The 23734-nt window shown below is 34.3% G+C and overlaps 1 protein-coding gene across 5 annotated transcripts in view; it reads right to left on the bottom strand.

Annotated features, from left to right (window-relative positions):
* Positions 1-23734, bottom strand: part of NSUN6 (NOP2/Sun RNA methyltransferase 6) — a 38597-nt gene that overhangs the window by 7402 nt on the left and 7461 nt on the right. For all 5 annotated transcript variants that reach the window (XM_001377200.4, XM_007504903.3, XM_056800143.1 and 2 more), the window contains 4 exons: positions 19253-19334; positions 14003-14122; positions 6086-6224; positions 2632-2780 (listed from right to left, as the gene is read on the bottom strand). In XM_001377200.4, coding sequence (XP_001377237.2) covers positions 2632-2780; positions 6086-6224; positions 14003-14122; positions 19253-19334 — 490 coding nt within the window. The remainder of the gene's footprint in view (positions 1-2631; positions 2781-6085; positions 6225-14002; positions 14123-19252; positions 19335-23734) is intronic.

Genomic DNA, 23734 nt, shown 5'->3' with positions numbered 1-23734 from the left:
TCACAACACAAATAGAGACCAGTAAAGATTCATGAAGCCTGTAAGGCTCTGGGTACAGAGGCAGTCAAGAGAAAGAATTTTCTTGAGTAATCAGAAACCTCCCAGGGTGAGGACTAGGCAGTGGCCAGCATGCAGCAGAAGCTCTCAATTCTGGAATATCCCAGATCCAGGGGCTGTTGGATTCCTCACACCTTGTCCTGAGACATCTGCCAGAATGAGCCCTATATCCAGAGCTCTGAGATTCAATGATATGGGGAGGGAGGGAGTAGTCATGGGGCAGAGCCAGGCCCCAGCATAAAGCCTCCATTTAGTACCTAAAGCTAGAAACATAAATTGATCAGCACTAAAAATTATTGTAAATCTAAAGATCCTCCAAAAGAAGAAAATCATCACCCTGTGACAACTGAGAGCAAAGAAAGACCCGAAGAAGAAGAAGAAGAAAAAAAGACTGGCTTTCCACAGGAACTGAAAGAATACCTGGAAAAAAATTAAACAAAATATCAAAAATGAAAGAAAAGCTCTGGAGGAAAGAACTAGAAGGAAAATAGTTTAGAAGAATGCAGTAAACTTGACTCAGGTAAGGAATTCCCTGAAAATTCCTACAGACCAAACAGAAAACAATGATTCCATGAGACAGCAAGAATGAGTAAAACAAAATCAAATAACTGGAAGAAGAAAACAAACTTTTTGATATCGAATATTTAAGTTCTGGTCTCCTATCATTCTTGGCAATTTTCATTAGTCTTTGAAATTCTTGCCCCCATTTGCTAAAAAGCACAGACTGAGCTGATTTGTGAAAATAATATTTGGCATACAGACTTCCCAAACCACAATTCCTTCCTTCAGTAATTCCTCTACTACCTGAAAAGTACCATTTTCAACAAAAGGCTGCTTTCATCAGCTCCAGAAGTGTCTTCAATGATATGTTTGTCAGAAATACAGAAAACCAGAGAAGATTTGCAAATAAGTGTCAAATATGTTTACATTTTAAGATGTCCTTTCCTTTCTCATTGGGGCACCTTTGGTGCTTGGAAAGATGCTATATAATTTCATCTCAACAAACAGAGTTTGTGGGACACAGGAAAACCAAACCAAGACTGGTTTGATGAGAAACAAATGATAAGAATCAGTTGAGAATATGTAAATGAGGTAGCAGCTCTGTCCCTACTGAAGTAGCAACTATCTGTATGTTCATTGCTATAATCATTTATCTTCTTAAGAGCAAAATGTATTGTATTTAAAAGAAAACTTTTTTTAAACCTTTACCTTCTGTCTTCAAAATCAATACAAGTATCTGTTCCAAGACAGAAGAGCAGTAAAGGCTAGGCAATTAGGGTAATACAGATTGAAAGGGTCAGAAACCACATTTGAACCCAGGACCTCCCATCTTCAAGCCTGGCTCACCTTTCTAGAGAAGAGTGGTTGCCATTTCAAAACCAGAGGGAGAAAGTGTGTAGAAGAGATGGAGACAGGGGTGGAAGATTATATGAGAAAAATATTTTTAATTTTTTCTTTAAAATGAAGAACAGTGAGTGTTCTTCACGTGAAAGTACTTTTTGAGTTATGTGGGGTAAGACAAACAAAGCAAAAAATAAAACAAAAGAAACAAACAAAAAAGATGATACCCTTTAGGGCACAGAAACTGAACAGTAAATTGAATGACAAAAACTTTTCCAAAAAATTACTCCAGTGTTTTACTTTCCTGCCTTATTAAAAAGAGTATATGCTTTGTGGAATACACTGGACACTAATACAAGCCTGTACAGGATACTAACTTGTGGAGGACTGTTTATTTTTATGGTACATGGCTTCTGACTATCATGGTTTTAGAACTGTTCTTTTTCTCCCTCACTGTGTAACTCTAATTTCTCTCATCTATTCTCTCACATAATTAAGAAAGTGCCAATCTTGTTAAATCAGTATCCATTTAGTACACAATAAACTACATGAATTCTGAAGACAGCATCATACTTCATCCAAGAAGGAAAGCTTTGTGGTAATATTTTCTTCGTTGCTCAGAGCTTTCTGTCACTTACTGACTTGTAACTTATTCTAGGATTTATACTAATCTTCAATTGAAAACTAGATAAATGATCCACCACTATGGCCCTCAGGCAAAAAGGAAATCCTATGGAAAGCTGAATAGAAAAGTCTTCTGGTGACAAAGGCAGAAAAAGAAAAAAAATTTTTTTTCCTGTTACTAATCTGGCCTTTGAAAAATCCATAAGAGAGAAATTTAATGGGAACCAGTGAATTCACCAAAAAGAAAGTATTACTCATACTCAATTTTAAAGGTTTGAGAAGCAGCTACAAAAGGCAGGTAATTCAAGCTGAGTATCTGTTTTGATCTTGAAATCTGTTTATTATTCCTGGATAAAAGTTAAAAGGTATAAATGATATGTTTCTCTACAGCAATGATCATTTTTATAGTAAGAGCTTATTTCCTATTAGGCTGAAGTTGAACATATAAAATTCTTTGTAAGTATCACTGCTACAATTACTACGCATAATTTTAAGGTTTGGTCAACAACACGTAGAAGAACTAGCTACATGGTCCTCTAACAATGAGCCTCTTTGAAATGTAAAACTAGTGAAACGAAGTCATATTTACACTGGATAATGAATACCTACCACAGTAAAGAGTTTCCTTTGTAATGGCTGGTAAGACATCACTTCCTTTAGAGTCCAAGTATAAGTCATGTTTGGTCTCTGCCCCATCCCACTGCAGGGGGCATCAAGAAGAATTCGATCAAAGGATTCGGGTGAGAATGGTGGTCCCCCTGTAATTGGAATTATGAGTATGTTTCCAACTTACCCTAAAAGATCTGGAATGGATAGGAATGAATTTTCAAATATTCTACATATCAGAAGAGACATTTAGTAAGAACAGACCAAATAGAACAAAATTAACAGACAAAAGCTTTTCATCTCAACCAATTATGTTATCACTGGCTTAAACTTTAACCCAGATTTTATGTAAGATATTTAACTTTAAAAACTAAAACTGTAATGGTCATTTGGATGTATGCCGACTTCAAATTAGTGTCATAAGAAGGTTTAGGAAAATGACATTTTGTATCTCAGTTCCAGGGTCTAGTTCTGGCATGGCACATATCCAGGCCAAAAGGCACCAACAAGATGGGGTGTCTAAGAATGTGGTCCTAACACTCAAGTTTGATGAACTTTATTCCAGTCATAGAGTTAAAAAGCCATACCCTCTCTTCAACTAGAACTGGCTTTACCATTAAATATTGGAATGGAGCTTTAAAATGGAGATGATCACATCTCCTCATAGGATAGTTTGAGATGCCAACAAGATAATACACATAATGCACTCAGCATACCTTAAAGCTCTAGCAGGCATCATTTGTTCATACTCACTCCACTTGAAAGAAAGCCCTATGCAGCTAGACTGCCTGCATCCATAAGACACAGACTGTCTAAGGTCACCTGGCCCTTTAACACTGCTCAGAAAGTCTCATTTTTGTGTCTCTCAGTGACATTTCCAAATCTTTTCCATGCTCCTCACACTCCCAACCCAACCCCCTCACTCAAAAGGACTTCATTGCTTACTTTTCTAGTAGAATCGTAGTCTGGCAGTCAGGTGAACCTGGTGTCAGGAACACAAGAGCAAATCTAGCCTCAGACTTTTACTAATTATGGGACCCTAGGAAAGTCCCTTCATCTCTGCCTGCCTCATTCTACTCTTGTGAGATATCAATTGAGAAAACTATAAAACAGAGAACAGTGCGTGGCATATGTCAGATACTATCTAAATTCTTATTCCTTCCTTCTCTCAAACCTCAGTACCAGTCTTTGGCTTCCAGATTTAGAAGTAGGAAGGCCCTTCAAGTCTAATAAGTCCAATCTCTTCATTGTACTGATCTCTTGACATTAGTTCTTTACAATTCACGTCTCTTAACCTCAAAATTTCTTTTTCATGTTTGCCAATTCTCTACTTCCAGCTAATATTTATAAACCCCTACCTAACTACATGCAAGGAGCTACAGCAACCACTGGGGACACAAGGAAAGAATTCAACCTGTATTCTTCTCAAAAATAGTTTATAAATTAATAGTCAAGAAAAGGAATGCATAGATATAATTATAATGGAAGGGATAGTGAGAAAAAAGGCCAGGTGAGTCCCTATAAAGTCACATCAGAAGTCTGGGAAGGGAAAGATCAAGGTGTGAGACAAGACAGAAGATTGAAAACCAGGGATGGAGAAAGGTTCAGTTTGGTCAGTGTGGGTGTGTGTGGAAAGCAGCACTGTGAGAAAAAAGCTAGAAAAGTGGTTTATGGCCAAAAGACAGGTGCTCTAGACTGCCAAGCTCATATTCTATATGCTATTTAACAGACCATGAGGAGCAGCTCAAGGTTAGAGATCATTCAGATGATTCAGACAACACATTAGTAAGACTACCCAGTTTGGAAAAGGGCCAGAAAGGCGATAAAAAGGTGGAAAGCTGGACAAGAGCCAATGGCTGCCCAAGAGGGAATACAAGCAAAAAATATAGGAAAGATAGAACTCAAAGGTTTGGCAAATGATGGGATGGAAGAGGGCAAGGAAGAGATCAGGTTTTGGGGCATAAGAACTTCAGCTCTGAGCATACTGAATTTGGAGTGCCAATGAACGGTCAAGTGCCAAAATCCAGTGGGCAATTAGAAACACAGGAATGCAAGGGCAACTGGGTAGCTCAGTGGATTGAGAGTCAGACCTAGAAATGGGAGGTCCTAGGTTCAAATCTGGCCTCAGACACTTCCTAGCTGTGTGACTATGGGCAAGTCACTTAACCCCCATTGCCTAGCCCTTACCACTCTTCTGCCTTGCAACCAATATACACTATTGATTCCAAGGTGGAAGGTAAGGGTTTAAAAAGAAACACAGGAATGGAAGCCTAGGAAAAGGTTGGACGTGAAGGTATAGATTTTGAAAGTCATTTACACAGAGGGAACTTCAAGTGAAGTCAAGGGATCAGATGAAATTGCCAAGAAATATTTTCAAGTAAAAAAAATAGCCAAAAAAAAAAAGAGAGAGAGAGAACCCTGAAGGACATGCTCCTTGGCAAATTACAGAAGAAGAAAATACTTTTTTCTTTCCAAGGCACATGACTGAACAGAACTAGATGGCCTAGATATATACATGATCTTATTATTGGTTTACCTTAACTAGCAAATAATCAATTTCCTTGGCAACAGTTTAAAATATAAAGCCATACATATATTTTTACAGATAAAATGGTGGAAGATTACTGGTATTATAATGCAACATGTTGAAGAGAAAAAAACAGGGTTATATAAAATTTAGTGAGAGATTCAATTTATCCAGAATATCACCAGGCTACTTAAGGATGAAACTGGAAGGACAATAAACAAATGAAAAAAATTTAAAATTTATCAAGATTTCTGTAGCAGAATTTTTTCATTGATCATATTTATAATAATATAATTGCTATTTTATTTCATATTTGTATTTATAAATTATAATTGTACTATTTACTAATTACTATTAATATCTTTAAAAACACATACAATGGGCATCATATTAAAAATGTCATTTTAAAACAATATGTAAGAACTTGGGAAAATAAGTAGAAATGAAATCCTTACCTTTTCTTAGAATTAATTTTAAGATAGAAGAGTGGTAAAGGTTAAGCAATGGAGGTTAAGTGACTTGCTTAGGTTCACACAGCTAGGAAGTACCTGAAGTTGGATTTAAATCCAGGTTTGCTCAACTCCAGGTCTGGCACTCTATCCACTTTGCTGCCTAACTGCCTGTAGTTGAAATCTTAAAATAAAAAACCTTAAATAATAACAGAATATTTCTGTGCTATCTGGAATTAAGATGAATATCTTTTCATGGTAGAGGGTTTGTAGGGTTCAAGTGTAAGTTATTTAAAAAAGGGATAATCAAGAAATGAAGAGAAAAGCAATTAAAGTGCTATGCTAAAGTGCCCTGTTTTTATCATTAAGGTTTCAAAGACTTATGGACACACTGGAATGGTTTTTATATAAATATTTTAAAAATGGATAATATTTATATCTAAAATCCAGTTTTGGAAGTTTTTAAATAAAAATATCTTACCTTGTCCATCCTCTATCTTCCCAAGTGCCTTTGTTCCATTACAGCAGAAGGCCCTGATGCAGTTCAGTTGTAATAATGCAGCATTCTGTTTTATTTTTTCTACTTTACTGGGTATTTTGTCCATTGCTATTACTTCACCCTACAAAAAATTTTCAAATGAGATATAAATTCAATGGAATCATTAAACCCTTTAACAATATATGAAAGCTCCTGAGAAATACTATGGTTTGCTAACTGTTCAGTAATAATGGCACTTTTTGTTTGTTTGTTTTTTTAAACCCTTACCTTACAGTGTATTGGTTGTAAGGCAGACGAGTGGTAAGGGCTAGGCAATGGGGGTTAAGTGACTTACCCAGGGTCACACAGCTAGGAAATGTCTGAGGCCAGATTTGAACCTAGGAATTAATGGCACTTGTTGACCAAAAAAAAGGTGAAATGTTTAACATTACATAAGAGTAGTGGGCTCTATCATTATATATCTGTTGTAGAAAGGTCAACCCTGCATATTACAGAGAGATCGACTCATCACAAGAATCATAGGATCATGAGGTCAAGTATAAACTTCTTATTTTAGAGATGGCCAGACTGGGATTCACACAGCTACTGTGTATCTGAAAAGACTGAAACCAAAGTTTTTCTAACCTCCAAGTCCATAACCCTATGCAAAATGCAATGATTGCCACTCTTGAGAAGTTTGAACATGTGATATCAAGTTCTCACACTAATGAAATTATGATTCTTTGAAGTATTAAGTAAATAAGACTTAATGGGTAATGTACTATATGAACTAGATCTGACTTTTTACATTTATTACCTTGCTTTTATCCTTTTTATACATGCATCTCGTCTGACACAATGGGCTAGAAAATATGATAATTCAATGTAACAGCTTCAGTAGCCTTTCCCAAAGAGTACTTACACCAGTGAAAAAAGGAAGCTTTGAAAATATTAAAGACCTTCTTATTTAGCATTTTTCAAATTCTTATTTAAGTATTCTCTACAATTTTAGAGGTATATGGAAAATTTGGACAGAGTTTAAGAGGATTACAAAGACAGGGTTAAAAAATAATATTTTTTGGTGAATGCTGGGAATATCTTGTTTTGGTGACAAGAACTAATTTAATAGTCTTAACAAAATATGTGAAAAACAATAATATGGGTTATGTTAACTAAGAATAGGAATAGAGTAAATGGATTTAAGATATAGTGCAAAAAGATAAAAATTAGTTATGAAGAATAATATACTGACAATGAAAGATTTAAGAAATCTGAATGAGTTGGGAGAACATGGTTAAAGCTCCTTCTTTAAGGGCTTTACTTTTTTTAAAAATTCTTATTCTTAACCAGAATGACTTTTTCTTTCATTTGGCTAAAACAAAAATACCAAAAATACCAGCTGTGTGACCCTGGGCAAGTCACTTGACCCCCATTGCCTATCCCTTACCACTCTTCTGCCTTGGAGCCAATATACAGTATTGACTCCAAGACAGAAGGTATGGGTTTAAAAAAAAATACCAAAAATAGCTGATTCATATAAAAGTAGACAATGTCATCCTGGATGACATTTGGAATTAGATTTTTGGCTAAATCTTTTTTTCTAAGTTGTCTCTATTCATCTTCACTATACTGTCTCATTTACAATACAAAATCAACTATTAAAAGCTATACTTTTATTTAAACAAATTTGATGAATAGTGATCCATAAGTTCAGGAGGAATTTCATTCACTTTTCAAAATGGTCCACCTTCAGGATTACCTCAAATAGTAAACTCTGTGAATGTGTTTTAAATACAGCTTATTTTAAATACAAATGTTCGTAAAACAGTTACAGCATAAAACAAGGTATATGTAAATTCATTTTCCCTAGCACTTCATATTAGTTGCTGAAATAGGATTGTTCAATGCTCAAAAAAGTACACTATATATATTCACTTTTCTATTCATAAGATCTCTTTTCTTTGAGGTAAATTAGTGGGAATTAGCTACAAATGTAATTCTCTAGATAATTTAACATTATATTTTGAGGTGTTTAGAAAAATTGTGAATAAAATTCTAAACGGACTATGAAAATACTAGTAATGAATAGCCCGAATGCAAATCAGTGAGTAGTATTCTATGCTCATTTTAGAATTTCATCAACCTAATGTAATATTTTCTTTTCCTGAAAAATGGTACTTATTTGGTCAATTAATAAGAAACACCATAAATTATCAGAAAAAAAATTTAGAACCATTTTAACCAATGCAAAATAGAATAGGATGCCTCAGATGTGGTTTCTTTCCTCTTGCACTTCGGGGATAGTAAAATTACTATCAAGAAAGATGACAAAAGAGAATGAAGGATGTTTTAATATGGAATGAGGAGAAAAGGGATAGCCTCAATTATCTCAGTAAAGTTGAAGGCAGAAACTTCTTTTGAAAGATAGAGAAAAGAATGGGTATTGGAAAGTATAAAGATTAATCAGAAAGAAAGAAAGAAAAATTTAATTTAAATTAAAATTAAAATATTGGAGTGAGATTATATAAAATATCTGTGACTCTAATCAAATCAACAAGTATTTCTATTGCAAGCAATGAAGATGCAAGATCAAAGAATAAAAGAATATTTCCTCACAATGAGCTTATTACATTCTAAAGGGAAAATATCTACATATACAAACATATATATGTATGACTGAAAATCTGTTACCCTAAAAAATTACTACATATCCCAAGAGCCCACTGACTTCCTGTCATTACGTACTTCCTGTAGACAGAGAATAAAGGGCGTGGGCTTTGGAGGCTCCCTCTCTCTGATGTAGAATTAGCATTGATGGTGGTGAGTGGGGTTGACTAAAAAATGGCTAACCAGCCATGGGCATGTGGTCTTTATTTTGTATCTTCTTTATTCCTTGATTTCTCTAATGATCATTAATAAATCTCTTAAAATATAATATTATTACTGAGATTTAATTTGAATTTTTACATTGATGGCAACCACTAGTTGGAGAAGAACCTCTCAAATTTTTAAGACAGCCTAAAGTTTTTAAGCCACATTTCTCATGACAAGGTTTTTTGCCCACCCCATCCACCCTCGCAAACTCCAACTCTCTTTGGAGCTGCTGCCTTTTTCTTTTACTACGTTTTGCCCAGTTGCTTGCTCTCCCTACTGGCTTGGCTATTTTTATCGGGAGGACTCTTGGTGAAGAAGAATTAAACTGCTTCTCTCCTTCAACTGCTTGAGTCCTTTGTTCCTTGTTCCTCCTCACTGCTGACTCTGGCATTGCTGATTCCTAATTTTCTGGACCCAGATCACTCACCCAGCCCCAGCCCCAGCCCTAGTCCCTGGCCTCCAGAAATCCTCCTCCTGATCTCCAGCTCCGATCCTAAATTGGTCCTGACCCTGATTGCTGTTGCCGCCTCTGCTGGGCTGATTGCTGCCACCAAGAAGCTAGGAGTCCTTGGAGTTGCTCCTCAGGGCAGGTGGTAAAAAAAAAAGTGTCTTTTTCCTTAGGAAACAATTAGCCTCCTAACTCCCTCTAGGGAAACTAGTGTTTTACCTCAGGGGGCACAGGGAGAAAGAAGAGACTCTTCCAAACAGGAAGTTGATTACAAGCATGACATATTCTATGAAAGAGCACTGCATTATCCATTTCAAACAGCTTCCAGTTTTAGGATGTTTTTTCTTTCTACAACTGATCCTTTCAATTATCTTGCCTGAGATTCAGGGGAGAAATTCATTCCTCTACAACCCTTTGCCATTTGGGCCTGCCCAGTTTGAGATTCCTAAAACCCATGTTCTCCCTCACTATAGGAGAATCCACAGTGCTGACAATAGGGATCTGAATTTTAGAAAAAGGAACTTTAAAGGGTCTGGAGGTGAAATTTTAAGCCTTTTCAGACTCCATTTTTTTTAAATGAAAGTCTCCAGATCTGATTGTATTTTGATGATTGTTTTAAGATTTAATTTTGTTGTTTTAAGTTAATGTATTCGATACTGTTCTATTATACTGATTCATTTTAATCTACTGTGTTTTAACTATTAGATATATTCTGTTACCTTTCACTTATGACTACTGAACAAAATATTGTAAAATACTGTAAAAGTCCATAAACAGCCTTTTTTTTCCATTTTGCATTTGTTAATTGTCACATAGATGATGGATGGACTCAACCTGGCTAACAACATTTAGAGAATTTAATAAGCTAAGAATTTAATTGTAATGTTAAAGGATCTTCAGAAATAATTTTAATTAACTAGTAGTTTCTGAATGGATGAGGTTTTTTTTATATTTATATTTTAAAGAATGTTGTATTAAAGATAGAGAAAGAAAGAAATGTTCCTACCAAGGTATTTCTATGAAGTGGGAAGCCAGAAAGAGCTTTTGCAAAGTTCTTCAGTTTAATTTACTTCTACCAGAACAATCTAGATTTCTTGGTGATATCCTAGACCCAAATAAGTTTTACTTTGTTTAAAAATATACTTGCCAAGGTTGAAAGATTTGCTACATCTGTAAAAATTGTGACAAATATCCATCAGTTTGGGTTTTTTTTTGTCATACAGCAACTTATATGAAATATGATAGTGGGTTTATTTGCTATTGTCATTAAATGGGCTATTATAATTTTTGGGATTTTTGATACTTTTTGAATGTGCATTACATGTTGTACTATTGTTCTTTATTAAAAAAACTATTACTTTGTGAAAATCATTTGCTTTGTACTCACAGTGGATCATGGCCAGGCTTGAAGAGGAAATGGATTTCATTTTTTGGTGAGAAACTTTTCTATTCTACATTTCCTTAGCTGACACAGTGTGTCAATGATTATAAGCTATATTTTTGAATTTTAAAATTCTTTTATTATTGTTTTTGCTTGGATGTGCAATATACTATTTCAGTTTATTTGAAGCACATGTCACCAGCATTGAGAAGATTTTCAACTTTTTTGATTTTGCAGTAATATGAGTTTAAAATATATTTGCTATAATGTCAATGTATGCCCCAAAAGCTTGAGACTATAAAAATGATGCTACTGATTGTTTAAAAAAGAATTATGGGATTTTGCTTAATGATTCTGTCTGATTCCAGGATAAGAGAATACAAAAAGAGCCATTGCACAGTGCCAAAGAAGCACAAAGCTAAACTGCATAGTGCCTATGCAGCACAAGGTCAAAGAGACCAACCAATTACAATGGAATTCATGAAAATTTTGAGCCAAGACAAGAGGACTTGAACTTGTTTGATGTTTGAGGTTGCAGCTGTTTAACATGTTTTAAAGGCAGGTCTTCCTTGTCCCACATTCTACCAAGTATCTAAAATTTGGCTCCTACCTGGCACCTATAATCTAGTCCCTTTTCTGTCTTTCATGGTGTGGCAAACTTTCTATAGTCCTGGCTACTGATTGGGTAAATGAATAATTGCTTAAATCATTTTAATTGGGCCCTGATTCAAGGACCTGTTATGGATTTATTTTTCCTTTACTTAGAATTTTACACATAAGACTTTGATAATCTATATTTCATCTAGAACTTATTTTTTTAATTTGGATTTTTAAAAATATTTTTTTTATTTCTCTTCCCAATTGATTCATATACCTCATAACTCAGCTATGCATCCCTAAGTGATCCCTGTGTTTTACAACACCCTCTTCATGGGGGAATGTATTATTATTTTAAATTGCAAATTTTAAATTCTTTTTGGGAGTAATTTTAGGTTAAGAAACATGCTACCTCTCCAAATCTATAAAATGAACTCTTCTTAGAAGGCACCATGAAGATGCCTCCACAGACCACAAGCTACATCAAGAAGATCCAGAATGAACTTTGGGTGCGGTTGATTGAACTGAAGGTTGATTGAACATTTAATTTGAATGTATACTCTTATGCCAAAAGGGGACTGCCCCCAACTGGCTTTTTGTCAATGCGCCTAGCAATTATTGGTTTTGTTCTCTTTTCCTCTTATCCTCAAATTATTGCAATTTCAAAGTTGGTATGTTTACAAGATCCACTGGAGAGACTAGTTTTCCATGAGTCTCAAGGCGGAATGTATAATTGAAAATCTGTTACCCTAAAAAAAGAACTACAAATTCCAAGAACCCACTGACTTCCTGTCATTACATACTTCCTGTAGACAGAGGATAAAGGGCGTGGACTTTGGAGGCTCCCTCTCTCTGATGTAGAATCAGCATTGATGGTGGTGAGTGGGGTTGACTAAAAAATGGCTAACCAGCCATGGACACATGGTCTTTATTTTGTATCTTCTTTATTCCTTGATTTCTAATGATCATTAATAAATCTCTTAAAAGATAATATTATTGAGATTTAATTTGAACTTTTATATATAGCATAAATATAAAGTTCATATACACAGAGTAGTTGAATACAAGGTATTTGGGAGGGAAGGCTTTAGCAGTTAAAGGAATGAAAAAAGGCTTTATGCAGAAGATGGTGTGTGAGTTGCATCTTAAAGGGAAAAAAAGGCATTCTATAAGGCTGAGATAAAGATGAGTTCATTCCAGGCATGGGAGATGGCCAGTCCAAGATGGAATATCTTGAGACAGGAACAAGAATGAAAAGTAGTCTGATTAGAGAGTTTGATAGAAAGAGTAATACCCAATAAGTCTATCAAGTTAGGTTGTGGCAAGGTTTTATAAAAGCTGAATAGAGAATTTTATATTCTACAGGCAATTCGAAGTCAATGGAGTTAGATATAGGAATTAGACACATTGTCACTTTTAAACACTAAAGGAAATTATGAGAGACAAGGCAGAAACCAGTGGTGTTTGATGCTGCCAATTATCTAGGTAAGAATCAATGAGAACCTGAACTAAAGTGGTAGCTAAGTTAGCAGCCAAGTTGGAGATATGTCTCTTGAATTCAGTCCTCCATCTCCAGTTGCTCTTAGACATTTCTTCATAAATATCCCACCACTAATGTCCAAAACAGCAATTGTTATCCTTCCCCTAAATCTGCTCCTCCTTTCAATTTACTACTTCTTTCTTGGACAATCTCACATTAAGAATGGAAGCTTTGACTCTTCTCTACCCTTTTCCCCTCATATCTAATTAGTTTCAGCTCATGTCAATTCCATCTCTGCAGTGTCTCATCTCAATTATCTCTAATCTCAATGCAATCACCTTCATACAAAGTCCACCTACTAAACCACTCTATCAATTTATGTTTATTCTAACTGTTCTACTTAGATTCTCTTATTTCTCTTGCTTTTGTGTTGGCAACTACCTTCTTTTCCTTCCTGAGTCTACAACTTCAGGTTCTACTCCCCTAAACCTCCTTAGTCAGTCTTAATGTTCCTTGATTCTGCTTCTTTCAACTCACAAATAGCATCCAGACTAGTATCTAGGCCTAGAAATTGGTCCTTCAAATGTTTATCAACTACTTCCAAATTTCACTCTCTTCTACCAAATCAAACTCCAGTCTACTTCATTGGTCTTAATTTCTCCAAGTCACCTACACAATTTCTCTCTTTTTCTGTTCAAAACTTTCTTTCTTTTCCTGCTCCTTCTCATAACTTTCTTCCATAAAACCCAGAAGTAGAAATGACAACATGCACCTTATCAATCATCATTTTGTCAATGCTCCCAAGAGGATTTCTCAAGGTAGATAGAGTATACCTACCTAATGATGGAGAAAAAAAGGTTATTATTATCCCACCTGTTTAAGGAAAAAATGTAACTCATAATAACATCCATTTACTGAAAGTTTTCACAATAAAAAAAGAAAAAGAACTCTTACATTTAGACTCTACTTAAGGTTTTTGCAGAGTTACATCTATTCTCACTCCTTCATGACTACTTATTGTTCATTTTGACTCTGAAAATTAATTAACCATCCTAGTCAAAGGTTAGAAGATACTTTAAAATTCATTAAAGATCAAAACCACCCTCAGTTAAACACAATCTCCTTGAAGCGTAGTCCCACCTGATCACGCATTAATGCTGCAATATGGGTTGTTTTTCCTCCAGGTGCTGCACACATATCCAGAATCTTCTCTCCAGGCTGAGGATTCAAAACATGGCTTACCACCACCGAAGGTAAATTCTAAAGACAATAAAATGAGGAAATAATCCTTCTAAATAATTTTATTTGATTATTATTATCACTTAAGTGACTTAATAACATGATATTAAAATACATAACAAATATAATAATTGCTCTATCACAAGTACTAGATTTTTTTGTCTACCTAAATTCTAATAATGAGAAGAAATACAAATGATTTTCCCCCCAATAAAAGTTCCCTTACCAGACTATTGCTACCAATGAATACCAAGTTAGAGACTAAAACTTGAAAATAAATTTTCTAATACTCTGATATAACAAATTCTGGAAATTTGTATTATCTAGAATTTAAAATGAGTTCTGCATACTGTTAGATATTCCAAGGTTTTAAAAAATGAATGTAATTATAAAAAAGTGAATATGCACTACAATTTTGCCTTTTTGAATGGCTGAATTCATTGCAAAGGTACATTTAAAAAAGCTCTGCCTGTCTCCCACAACTATTTTTCTTTTTAAAAAATGAACTTTATTAATATCTTTTGGTTTTTACACTATCTGCAATAAGAAAAAAATAAAAACAACAAATTGAAAAAGTCTATAAATATATGCCATATTCCACAATTCTGTACATCCTAACCTCTGCAACAAGAATGGAGAGGATGTTTTCACATACCTCTTTTCTTGGGGGCCATGTTTGAAATTTGTAGTTTTTCAACATTCACTATCAATTTTTTGCCACCACAATAATGATTTTTAAAATCAGATTATTAGATATCACCTAGAAAAAATATAGTTTTTCTCCCCTATAAGTATGAAAACAAAATAAAATGCCAAGCTATTTAAAGTATGTCTTCAAGGGGGAAGCTGGGTGGCTCAGTGGATTGAAAGCCAAGCCTAGAGATGGGAGGTCCTAGGTTCAAATTTGGCCTCAGACACTTCCTAGCTGTGTGACCCTGGGCAAGTCACTTGACCCCCATTGCCTAGCCCTTACCATTCTTCTGCCTTGGGATCACCAAGACAGAAGGTAAGGGCTTAATAAATAAACAAACAAACAAATAGATAGATAAATAAAGTATTTCCTCAAATATTATTATTCCTATTTTATAGCTAAAGAAACTGAGAATCAGAAAGGCTAAATGACTTTTCCAAGACAAAACTAATAAGTGTCCATCCCCACACAACCCCATTAGAAGGTTAAGTTCCCAAACATATTGAACTAAAACAATTTACATTTATGAGGTTATTCAATCCCTTTGAAATTCAATATACTATTCAAGCAGCCCAGAAATGAATGAATCTGGCCTCCCCCTGAGCAGTATTAGGAAACAATTCTCACATTTCTTACTTTCTATTTTAATTATAATTTGTCAAAGAAATGTGGAAGAATAACAATGATATTATTTATTTTTATTTGTTTGTTACATTTAAATGCCCAAATAACTCTCTGTCCTTCCCTTACCCCATCAGAGAAGGTATTATTTCACAAAAAGACAAATGTATTATAAAAGAACGTCTTACCTATTTCTATTTACCAGATAATATTTATTTTTAATGCTTAAACTTCAATAAGTTTAATACTGAATCACTTTGCATTCTACCCACATCGCACATGAAGTCATTTCCCCAAAGTTTCAGAAATTTCCGTATTCAGAAATGCTTACAGAACGTCTAAGAACTTCAAAATGCTATATTAATACTAAAAATTTTAATGACTGTGAGTTGGGGGTAAAAGAGAAAAGTGTGGTTTTTAAACTATATGAAATAATTAAGTTAGTGACTAATTTAGGGACCTAAAATATGTGGGAAAATACAGGTCAAGAGAAAAGAACAAAAGAGGTCTAAAGACTGCTCAATCACATGCAAAGCTTTGATGTACCCTATTCTAGTCCTGGCCTAATCTAGTGAAATTCAGAACATCAAATGCAATTTTTAAAAAATAACTGAACAAAATGAAGAATAAAATTTGTACTTAAAAGAGAGATAAACTGCTCTCCCGGCATAAGTTCAATCCTAGCCTCAGTGGTACTCAAGGACAGCAGCACAACTACTCTTCAGTACAAGTCCCCCTAGGGTTCGTTAATAACAAGCAGTCCAAAATAAAGACCATTCCTACCACACAGACACACACTGAAAAGCAACATTTTAAGAGACAATAAACAAATGATTACTGATGTGGGAATCACTCCTGAAATCAGCTGTATACAGTCAAGTCACTGACTTGTTAAAGTGAAAATCCATATTAATAGGAAGGAAGGGAGGGAAGAAGGGAGGGAGGGAAGAAGCATTTATTAAGTGCCTCCTGTGCCAGGCACTGTGTAAAAGTGCTTTATAAACATCTCATTTGATCCTCAAAAGAACTGTGGGAGCTAAGTGCTATTATTACCCCCATTTTACAATTGAAACAATGTCAAATAAAGGTTATGTATCTTGCCAATGGTCACACCAACTAGTGAGGGGCTGCGTATGATATTCATGTCTTCCTTGGTCCAGGTCCAGTGCTCTGTGGACTGTGGCACAACATAGCTGCCTAAGTGAATGTGGAATGTACAATACTTAGCACCAGACTGAATGTGAGAAGTAAGTGAGAGAAATGTTTGGGGAGGATTGTGGTGTCCTCAATAGAAATAGAAAAGTTGAGAAGAAGGTAAAGTTTGCGTAGAAAAATAATGAGCTCTGTTTTAGACATGTTATATTTGAGATGCCTTAGGGACATCAATTTGAGATGTCCAAAATGCAATGATGATGGGGGAACAGAGCTCAGGAGAGAAACTAGGGCCAGAGATATAGAACTGTGAGTCTTCTGCATAAAATGACAACTGAAAACATGAGAGTTGATGAGATCACCAAATGAGATAGTGTAGAACAGGTGTTCCTGTGCATTTGGCAGTCCTTTGAAGCCAAAGGACTTCTTCTCAGAATAACATTTTTAAATGCATAAACAAAATAGCATTGTAAGAAACCAACTATACTGATATATTTTTATAAAAATAATTTTTAAAATAAGTTTACAAACCTTAGATTAAGAACCCTCCTATAAAGAAAAAAGCACAGGCTCTACAACAGAGCATTAGGGAACACTAAGCATTGAATGGGCACTTCCTAGAAGACTGAGGAGGATCAGTCAAACATGTAGAAAGACTATGTATGGAAAGACAAAAGTCTTGTGAAAATCTAGAAAGGGAAAATATGTAGGAGATGGTGCAGAGAATTAAAGAAAGATTTGGATGTGAAAAGGCTATTAGATTTGCCAATTAAGACATCAATGGTAACTTTGAAGAAGGAAATTTTAGTTGAATAATAAGGTCAGAAGCTAGAGAGCAAAAGGTTGTGAAGTCAGTGAGAGGAGAGGAAGTTTTTTCCCTACTAAATTTTAAATTTAATTAATTATTTCCATATAGTTCGTTTTGGTAAGTGAGTAATCTTATAAAACCAAAACCCCCAACAAACAAATAAAAAATCATAGGCTTTCATCTGCATTTTGCCTCCAACAGTTTTTTTCTTTGGAGGTGGATAGCATTCTTTGTCCTAAGTCCCTCAGGAAATTGTTCTGGTTAACTATTGCTGATAATAGCCAACTCTATCACAGTTGATCACTCCACAATATTGTTGTTACTGTGTACATCTCCCTGATTCTGCTTATTTCACTCCACATCAATTCACATAGGTCTTTCCAGTTCTTTCTGAAATTATCCTGTTCATTATTTCTTATAATACAGTAGTATTCCATCACCAACATATACCACAGCTTGTTCAGCTGCTCCCCAATTAATGGACATCCCTTCAATTTCCAGTTCTTTGCCACCACAAAAAGAGCTGCTATAAATATTTTTGTACAAGTAGGTCTTTTCCCCTCATGGAGAGGAAGTTTTAAAAGTACATTGTAGGGGGCAGTTAGGTGGCTCAGTGGATTGAGTAATGCCTAGAGAGAGGAAGTCCTGGGTTCAAATTTGACCTCAGACACTTCCTAGCTGTGTGACCCTGGGCAAGTTACTGAATTCTCATTGCCTAGCCCTTACTGCTCTTCCACCTTGGAACCAATATGCAGTATTGATTCTAAGATGGAAGGTAAGGGTTAAAAAAAAAGTACACTGTATAAGGTAGTTTTCTCAAGGAATTCAACTGAGATAGAAAAGAGCGATAACAGAGAGGGATGTTCAGATCAAGTGAAATTTGTAGAGAGGCTTGAGAATGAAAAAATGTCTGGAATAGACATAAGACATAAAAGGAATATCACAAATAAGGGTAAAAAAATTGTAAGAGGCCCAAATCATCCCATCGGTGATTTTCTCTAGCTCTGATTCTACACCACATGAATAGGAGAGAAGGAAATAACTGCTGGGAATAATCCAAGAAGAGTACCTGGAAAAATGGGATTAGGAAAATGACAAGGGGGTAAAATATTTGAGAGAATAATCTAGGGTACAACTGAACTAGTTCACCAAGAGATCATCAAAGAGAAGGAAGGAAAGTATAGCCAGTGAAGGGAAGAAAGCCTGGAAAAGGAGTAAAGAATGGAGGTTCAAGCAAGAATGAAGACCAGGATTAGAGGTCATAAGGCATAGGGAAAGAGAATGATGAAAGATTATGATCAAATAATGAGATTTCAAAGTTCATGATCAAGAAAGTAAAACAAATGTAGGTGATGGCAAAATGAAGGATTTGACCATATGTACAGCCTAATGGTGGAAGAAAAATAAAGGGGTCAAAATACAAATATTTGTTGTTTGTGGTTAATTCAAAAATAAGTGGGAAAATATGGAAAAGAGATCATGTTTGATTTATAATATTATATTTATATATGTATTATGTACTATTATATACTATATTTATGATATTTATAATAACAGAAGATTAATCAAGTAAGTATTTATAAAGTGCTTATTATGTACCAGGGCACTGTATTATGCACTATGAATACAAATAAAATGAACACTCTACCTCCAAGAAATTTGTATTTTAATAATAAATTTATCATATACAAAAAAAGAAATATGCAAAGTAGAGAAAAATCTAATCTAAGAGGAAGGAAAATATATTAGAAATTACTTCCAACAGAAATCAAATCTTGAGAGAAGCGAGGGATTCTAGGAACTGAGATCAGAAAGGATAGCATTCTAGGGGGCTTACTCTATATTGAAATTTTACAAAATAATTTATGCAGATTCTTACCTGCAAAAACAAGGAACTAGACAGTACGTTGTCAAATGAAGGGCTAAGATACACTGGTTCTGTCATTCGTATACCTATGCCTCTGAAAAATAAGAATTCTTACATTAATCTAACTTAAATTATGTACTCAGTTAACACTTCTCAGGAAAGAGAAGACATAGCATAACAAAGATAAATTTTCCACCCTTCATGAATTAATATTTATATATTTCAAAATTTTTAAGAAAAGTTGATTCTTTTTAAATATTTATATATTTATATTGTATTTATATATATATATTTAATTTTTATAAGAATTTTATAGAATAATTTTAGGAAAAATTCTTCAAGGAAATGAGTTTGTTTTGTGAATTTTTCATTTAACTATAATTGATACTCAGATAAAATTTCCAAGCTTTTAATGAACTTGAAAGCAATGAACACTTGAACCCATATCTGTATGTTCAAAATAGTACTTAAAGCAGTAATAATGAAGTCTATAAATATCTTATAAATATTAACTGAACAATAGGGGCTCTAAATGTGAGATTTTTGTCCATTGACCAATGAATTGACACTCCACTGGAAGAACTGAATTTATATCAGCAATGAGATTTTAAAAATAAATTAAGTCAGAAGACCAAAAAAGTTGCCTCTAAGTAGAATGATGACTCACAGGTACTCTCCTTGGAGAAGAGAACAAAGAAACTGATGAAATGGGTCTCATCATAATACCCAAAGGAAACAAAAAACATGATTTCATAGTATATGGTTGTCCTAGTTGGTAGTTCTTATGATTAAAAGAAAATATTACTATGGAAATATGTCTCTTACACATCAACATCTACTGAAAAGCTGAAGGAATCTTCTATAAAGAATTTAATAAGACTCTCCATATTAAAACAACATATATTTTGCCACTTGGTGACTTCAATACAAAGCTAGGCATAATGGAAATTATACATAAAAACATCCGAAAGGCTCAGTGGATTGAGAGCCAGGCCTAAAGATGGGAGGGTCCCTAGGTTCCAATTTGGCCTCATCCATTTCCTAACCATGTGACCCTGGGCAAGTCATTAACCTCATCGCCTAGCCCTTACCATTCTTCTGCCTTGGAAAGAATACACTATATATTGATTCTAAGATAGAATGTAAGGGTTTAAAAAAATCAGGAAATAAGGATTAAGAATAAAGAAATGAGGGCAAAGGCTTACCAACCTATTCAGAAGTCTTGAGCCTATATATCAGCAATGCTTTTTGATCTGATTTGATTTGATTATGATATCCTTATACCAAGCAGAGAGCAAATGGGGCCAATATCATTTAGAACCAACAAACATTACTAAAAAAGTAAAAATGACTTTCTTAGCAGACACAAGGCAAATAATTACTAAAGTATGAATCATACCAGAATCAACTACTTGTGTATATATAGTCAGACCACTGATAAGTTGAATCAAAGGTCAACATCAAATTAGGGAAAAAGCAAAAGTGAAAAGACAACAATGAAATATGGCAAAAAGCTGCTATGAAGTGGGAAATAGAAAAAAAAATACTGACCATGATTGTCATCATTTCCCTCAAAAATTTGGCCAAGGTAAAGGAAAGGCCACGAGAACCAAGAAATTGTTATGGCCAGCAAACATTTGATTTCCTTGCCAAGCAGAGAAAAAGGGGCCAATTCCATTTAGAATTAAAAATTCATTTTTTAAAAGCTGGAAAGAAGAGTGGTAGAAAAGTATGAGCAGTATCACTTCTTAAAAAAGAGAAAAGTAGCAGAAATGAAACAAGTTTAAAGAAAATTTGGCATGAGAAACAAATAAGCCGTCATATCATTCCAATAAAACTGCAATGAAAGTAGCAAACTGATGTTAAATGGAACAAACTTGCTGATTTTTCAATAATTATGAGTGTATCAGAGAGTCTGATCTCCTGATGAGGTATAAAATCTGCCTCCCACTTACGTGAGCTATGTGATGATGGGCTGGTCATTTAGCCAGTCAGTGCCCAAGCAATTCTATAACACTTCTAAGATGCAAGAAAGTTACCAATTTTTGGCATGGTGTCAGGAAATGCCATATCAGCATTTTCCTATAACACTAAAACCACAGGTCTGGACCAAAAGACTTCTAATACGATCTATGTTCTTCATTAGTGGCACAGGACCCACTACGTTTAGACTCTAATATATAGATTCTAAAATGTGAGACAAAAAAATTAAAATGGCACTTTGCAAGATGAAGTCAAAGCAAATGAACCAGTCCTAATGTCACTCCCCAGTTAACAAATGGTCAAAGGATATTAATAGGCAGCTTTCACCTATCAGATTGGCCAATATGTCAGTAAAGGAAAGTGATAAATGTTGGAGGGGGATGTGGCAAAATTGAGACACTAGTGCACTATTGGTAGAGTTATAAACTGATCCAACCATTCTAAAGGGCAATTTGGAATTATGCTCAAAGGGCTATTAAAAATATATATATATATATACTCTTTGATACATCACTAGTGATATATCACTAGTAGGTCTTTATCTCAAGGAGATAAAAAATGAGAAAGGGCATGCTTGTACAAAAATATTTATAGAAGCTCTTTTTTTGTTAATAAAGAATTAGAAACCAAAGGGATATCCATCAATTAGGGAATGGCTGAATAAATCATGGTATATAAAGATGATGGAATACTACTCTGCTATAAGGAAAGATGAACAAGATGATTTCAGAAAGAGTCGGAAAGACCTTCATGAACTAATGTAGAGTGAAATAAGGAGAACCAGGAAAATATTGTACAAAGTAACAACAATATTGGAGAATGATCAAATATGATAGACTTAGCTATTATTGGCAATACAATAATCCAGAACAATTCTGAGGGTCTTATGACAAAGAATGTTATCTGGAAGCAGAATGCAGATAAAAGCATGTCATTTTTCATGTGTTTATTTGAATTTATACTTGGGATGAAGGGTTGATTTTATAAGATTATTAACTTACAAAAATTAACAATTAAAAAATGCTAAAATAAATAATTCACTACTGATTAGAGAAATGCAAATCAAAATAATTCTGAAGTATCATATCATACCTACTAGAATGGCTAAAATGACAAAAGGGGCAAAATGACAAATGTTGGAAGAGATGTGGAAAAAAAATGGGCGCATAAATACACTGTTGGTGGAACTGTGAACTGATTGAACCATTCTGGCTTATACCCAGAGAGTTATGAAACCGATAGTCCCAGCAATGACTGGGTCTGTTTCCAAAGGAGATCAGAGGAAAATGAAAAGAACTTATATGTTCCAAAATGTTTAAAGCAGCTCTCTTTATGGTGGTAAAGTGCTAGAAATCAAGGGGATGTCAATCAAATGGGAAATGGCCAAGCAAAGTGTGGGTATATGATTGTGATGGAATACCATTGCATCATAAGAAATAATGAGCAGACTAATTTTAAAAACACTTGGCAAGAATTACACGAGATAATGAAGAGTGAAATTGGAAAACCAAGAGAACATCATATGCAGCTACAGATTTAATAAATGAAAAGTAACATGACTATTCACTTCCAGAGAATGAATTGAAAAAATGGAAACAGGAAAGTCAAAATCTATATATACATTTTGCTGGATGGTGTCTTCTATGGTGGTGGGAGGGAAGAAAGGAGCTAAAATACCTGTAAATAAATTCTATTAATAAAATTTTTTAAACTTACAAAAAAATGGAATAAGATCTTTTGATGAAAAAGTTGGAATGGAAATGAGATGTATAAAAGAACTCAAACAACAAGTAGCAGTTTTGAACAAGAGGTGCAAAACCGTACCCAAGTAACCAATTCAATGAAAGTTATTAGTGATCAAATAGATGACAATCCAATAGAACAATAAGAAATAATAAATCAAAATCAAAAGACTTAAAAAAAAGAAGAAAATCTAAGGCATCTCATAGCAAAAACAACCAACCTACAAAACAAATTGAGGGGGAAAAAATTAAGAATCACTGGACATCTGAATGATGTGATCATTAAAAAAAAAAAGTGCTTAGCCTATTTCAAGAAGTCTTAAAACTACCTAGATATCTTAGAATTAGAGGATAAGATAAAACTAGAAAGAATCAGTCACCTCTTGAAAGAAACCCCAAAATGTAAACTCCCAGTAGCATCACAACCAAAATCCAGAGTTTCTGGGTTAAAGAAAAAATACTACTAACAGTCAGAAAAAAATATTTCAAATACCAAGAAACTATACTCAAGATCACACAAAAATGTAGCAGCCACTGTAAAGGAATGAAAGCAGATTTATTTATCTTTGTGATTGTGGTTGATTTAAGTTCACTGAAACATGTGAAACCAAAGTCTCTCAACATTGTCGCTTAGATGATAAACTATTTCCATCAGCATACTACAATAACTCATTTCTGAGTGCTAAAAATAATATAAATGGGAAATTGTGTTTATGTTTAGCATTTGTGGTTCTACCATATTTTTATTTTTTTGGAAAGTTTCCATTTG

Source organism: Monodelphis domestica, chromosome 5 (genome assembly GCF_027887165.1).
Source record: "Monodelphis domestica isolate mMonDom1 chromosome 5, mMonDom1.pri, whole genome shotgun sequence".
Taxonomy (NCBI): domain Eukaryota; kingdom Metazoa; phylum Chordata; class Mammalia; order Didelphimorphia; family Didelphidae; genus Monodelphis; species Monodelphis domestica.
This window is presented reverse-complemented; position numbering and strand designations above follow the sequence as displayed.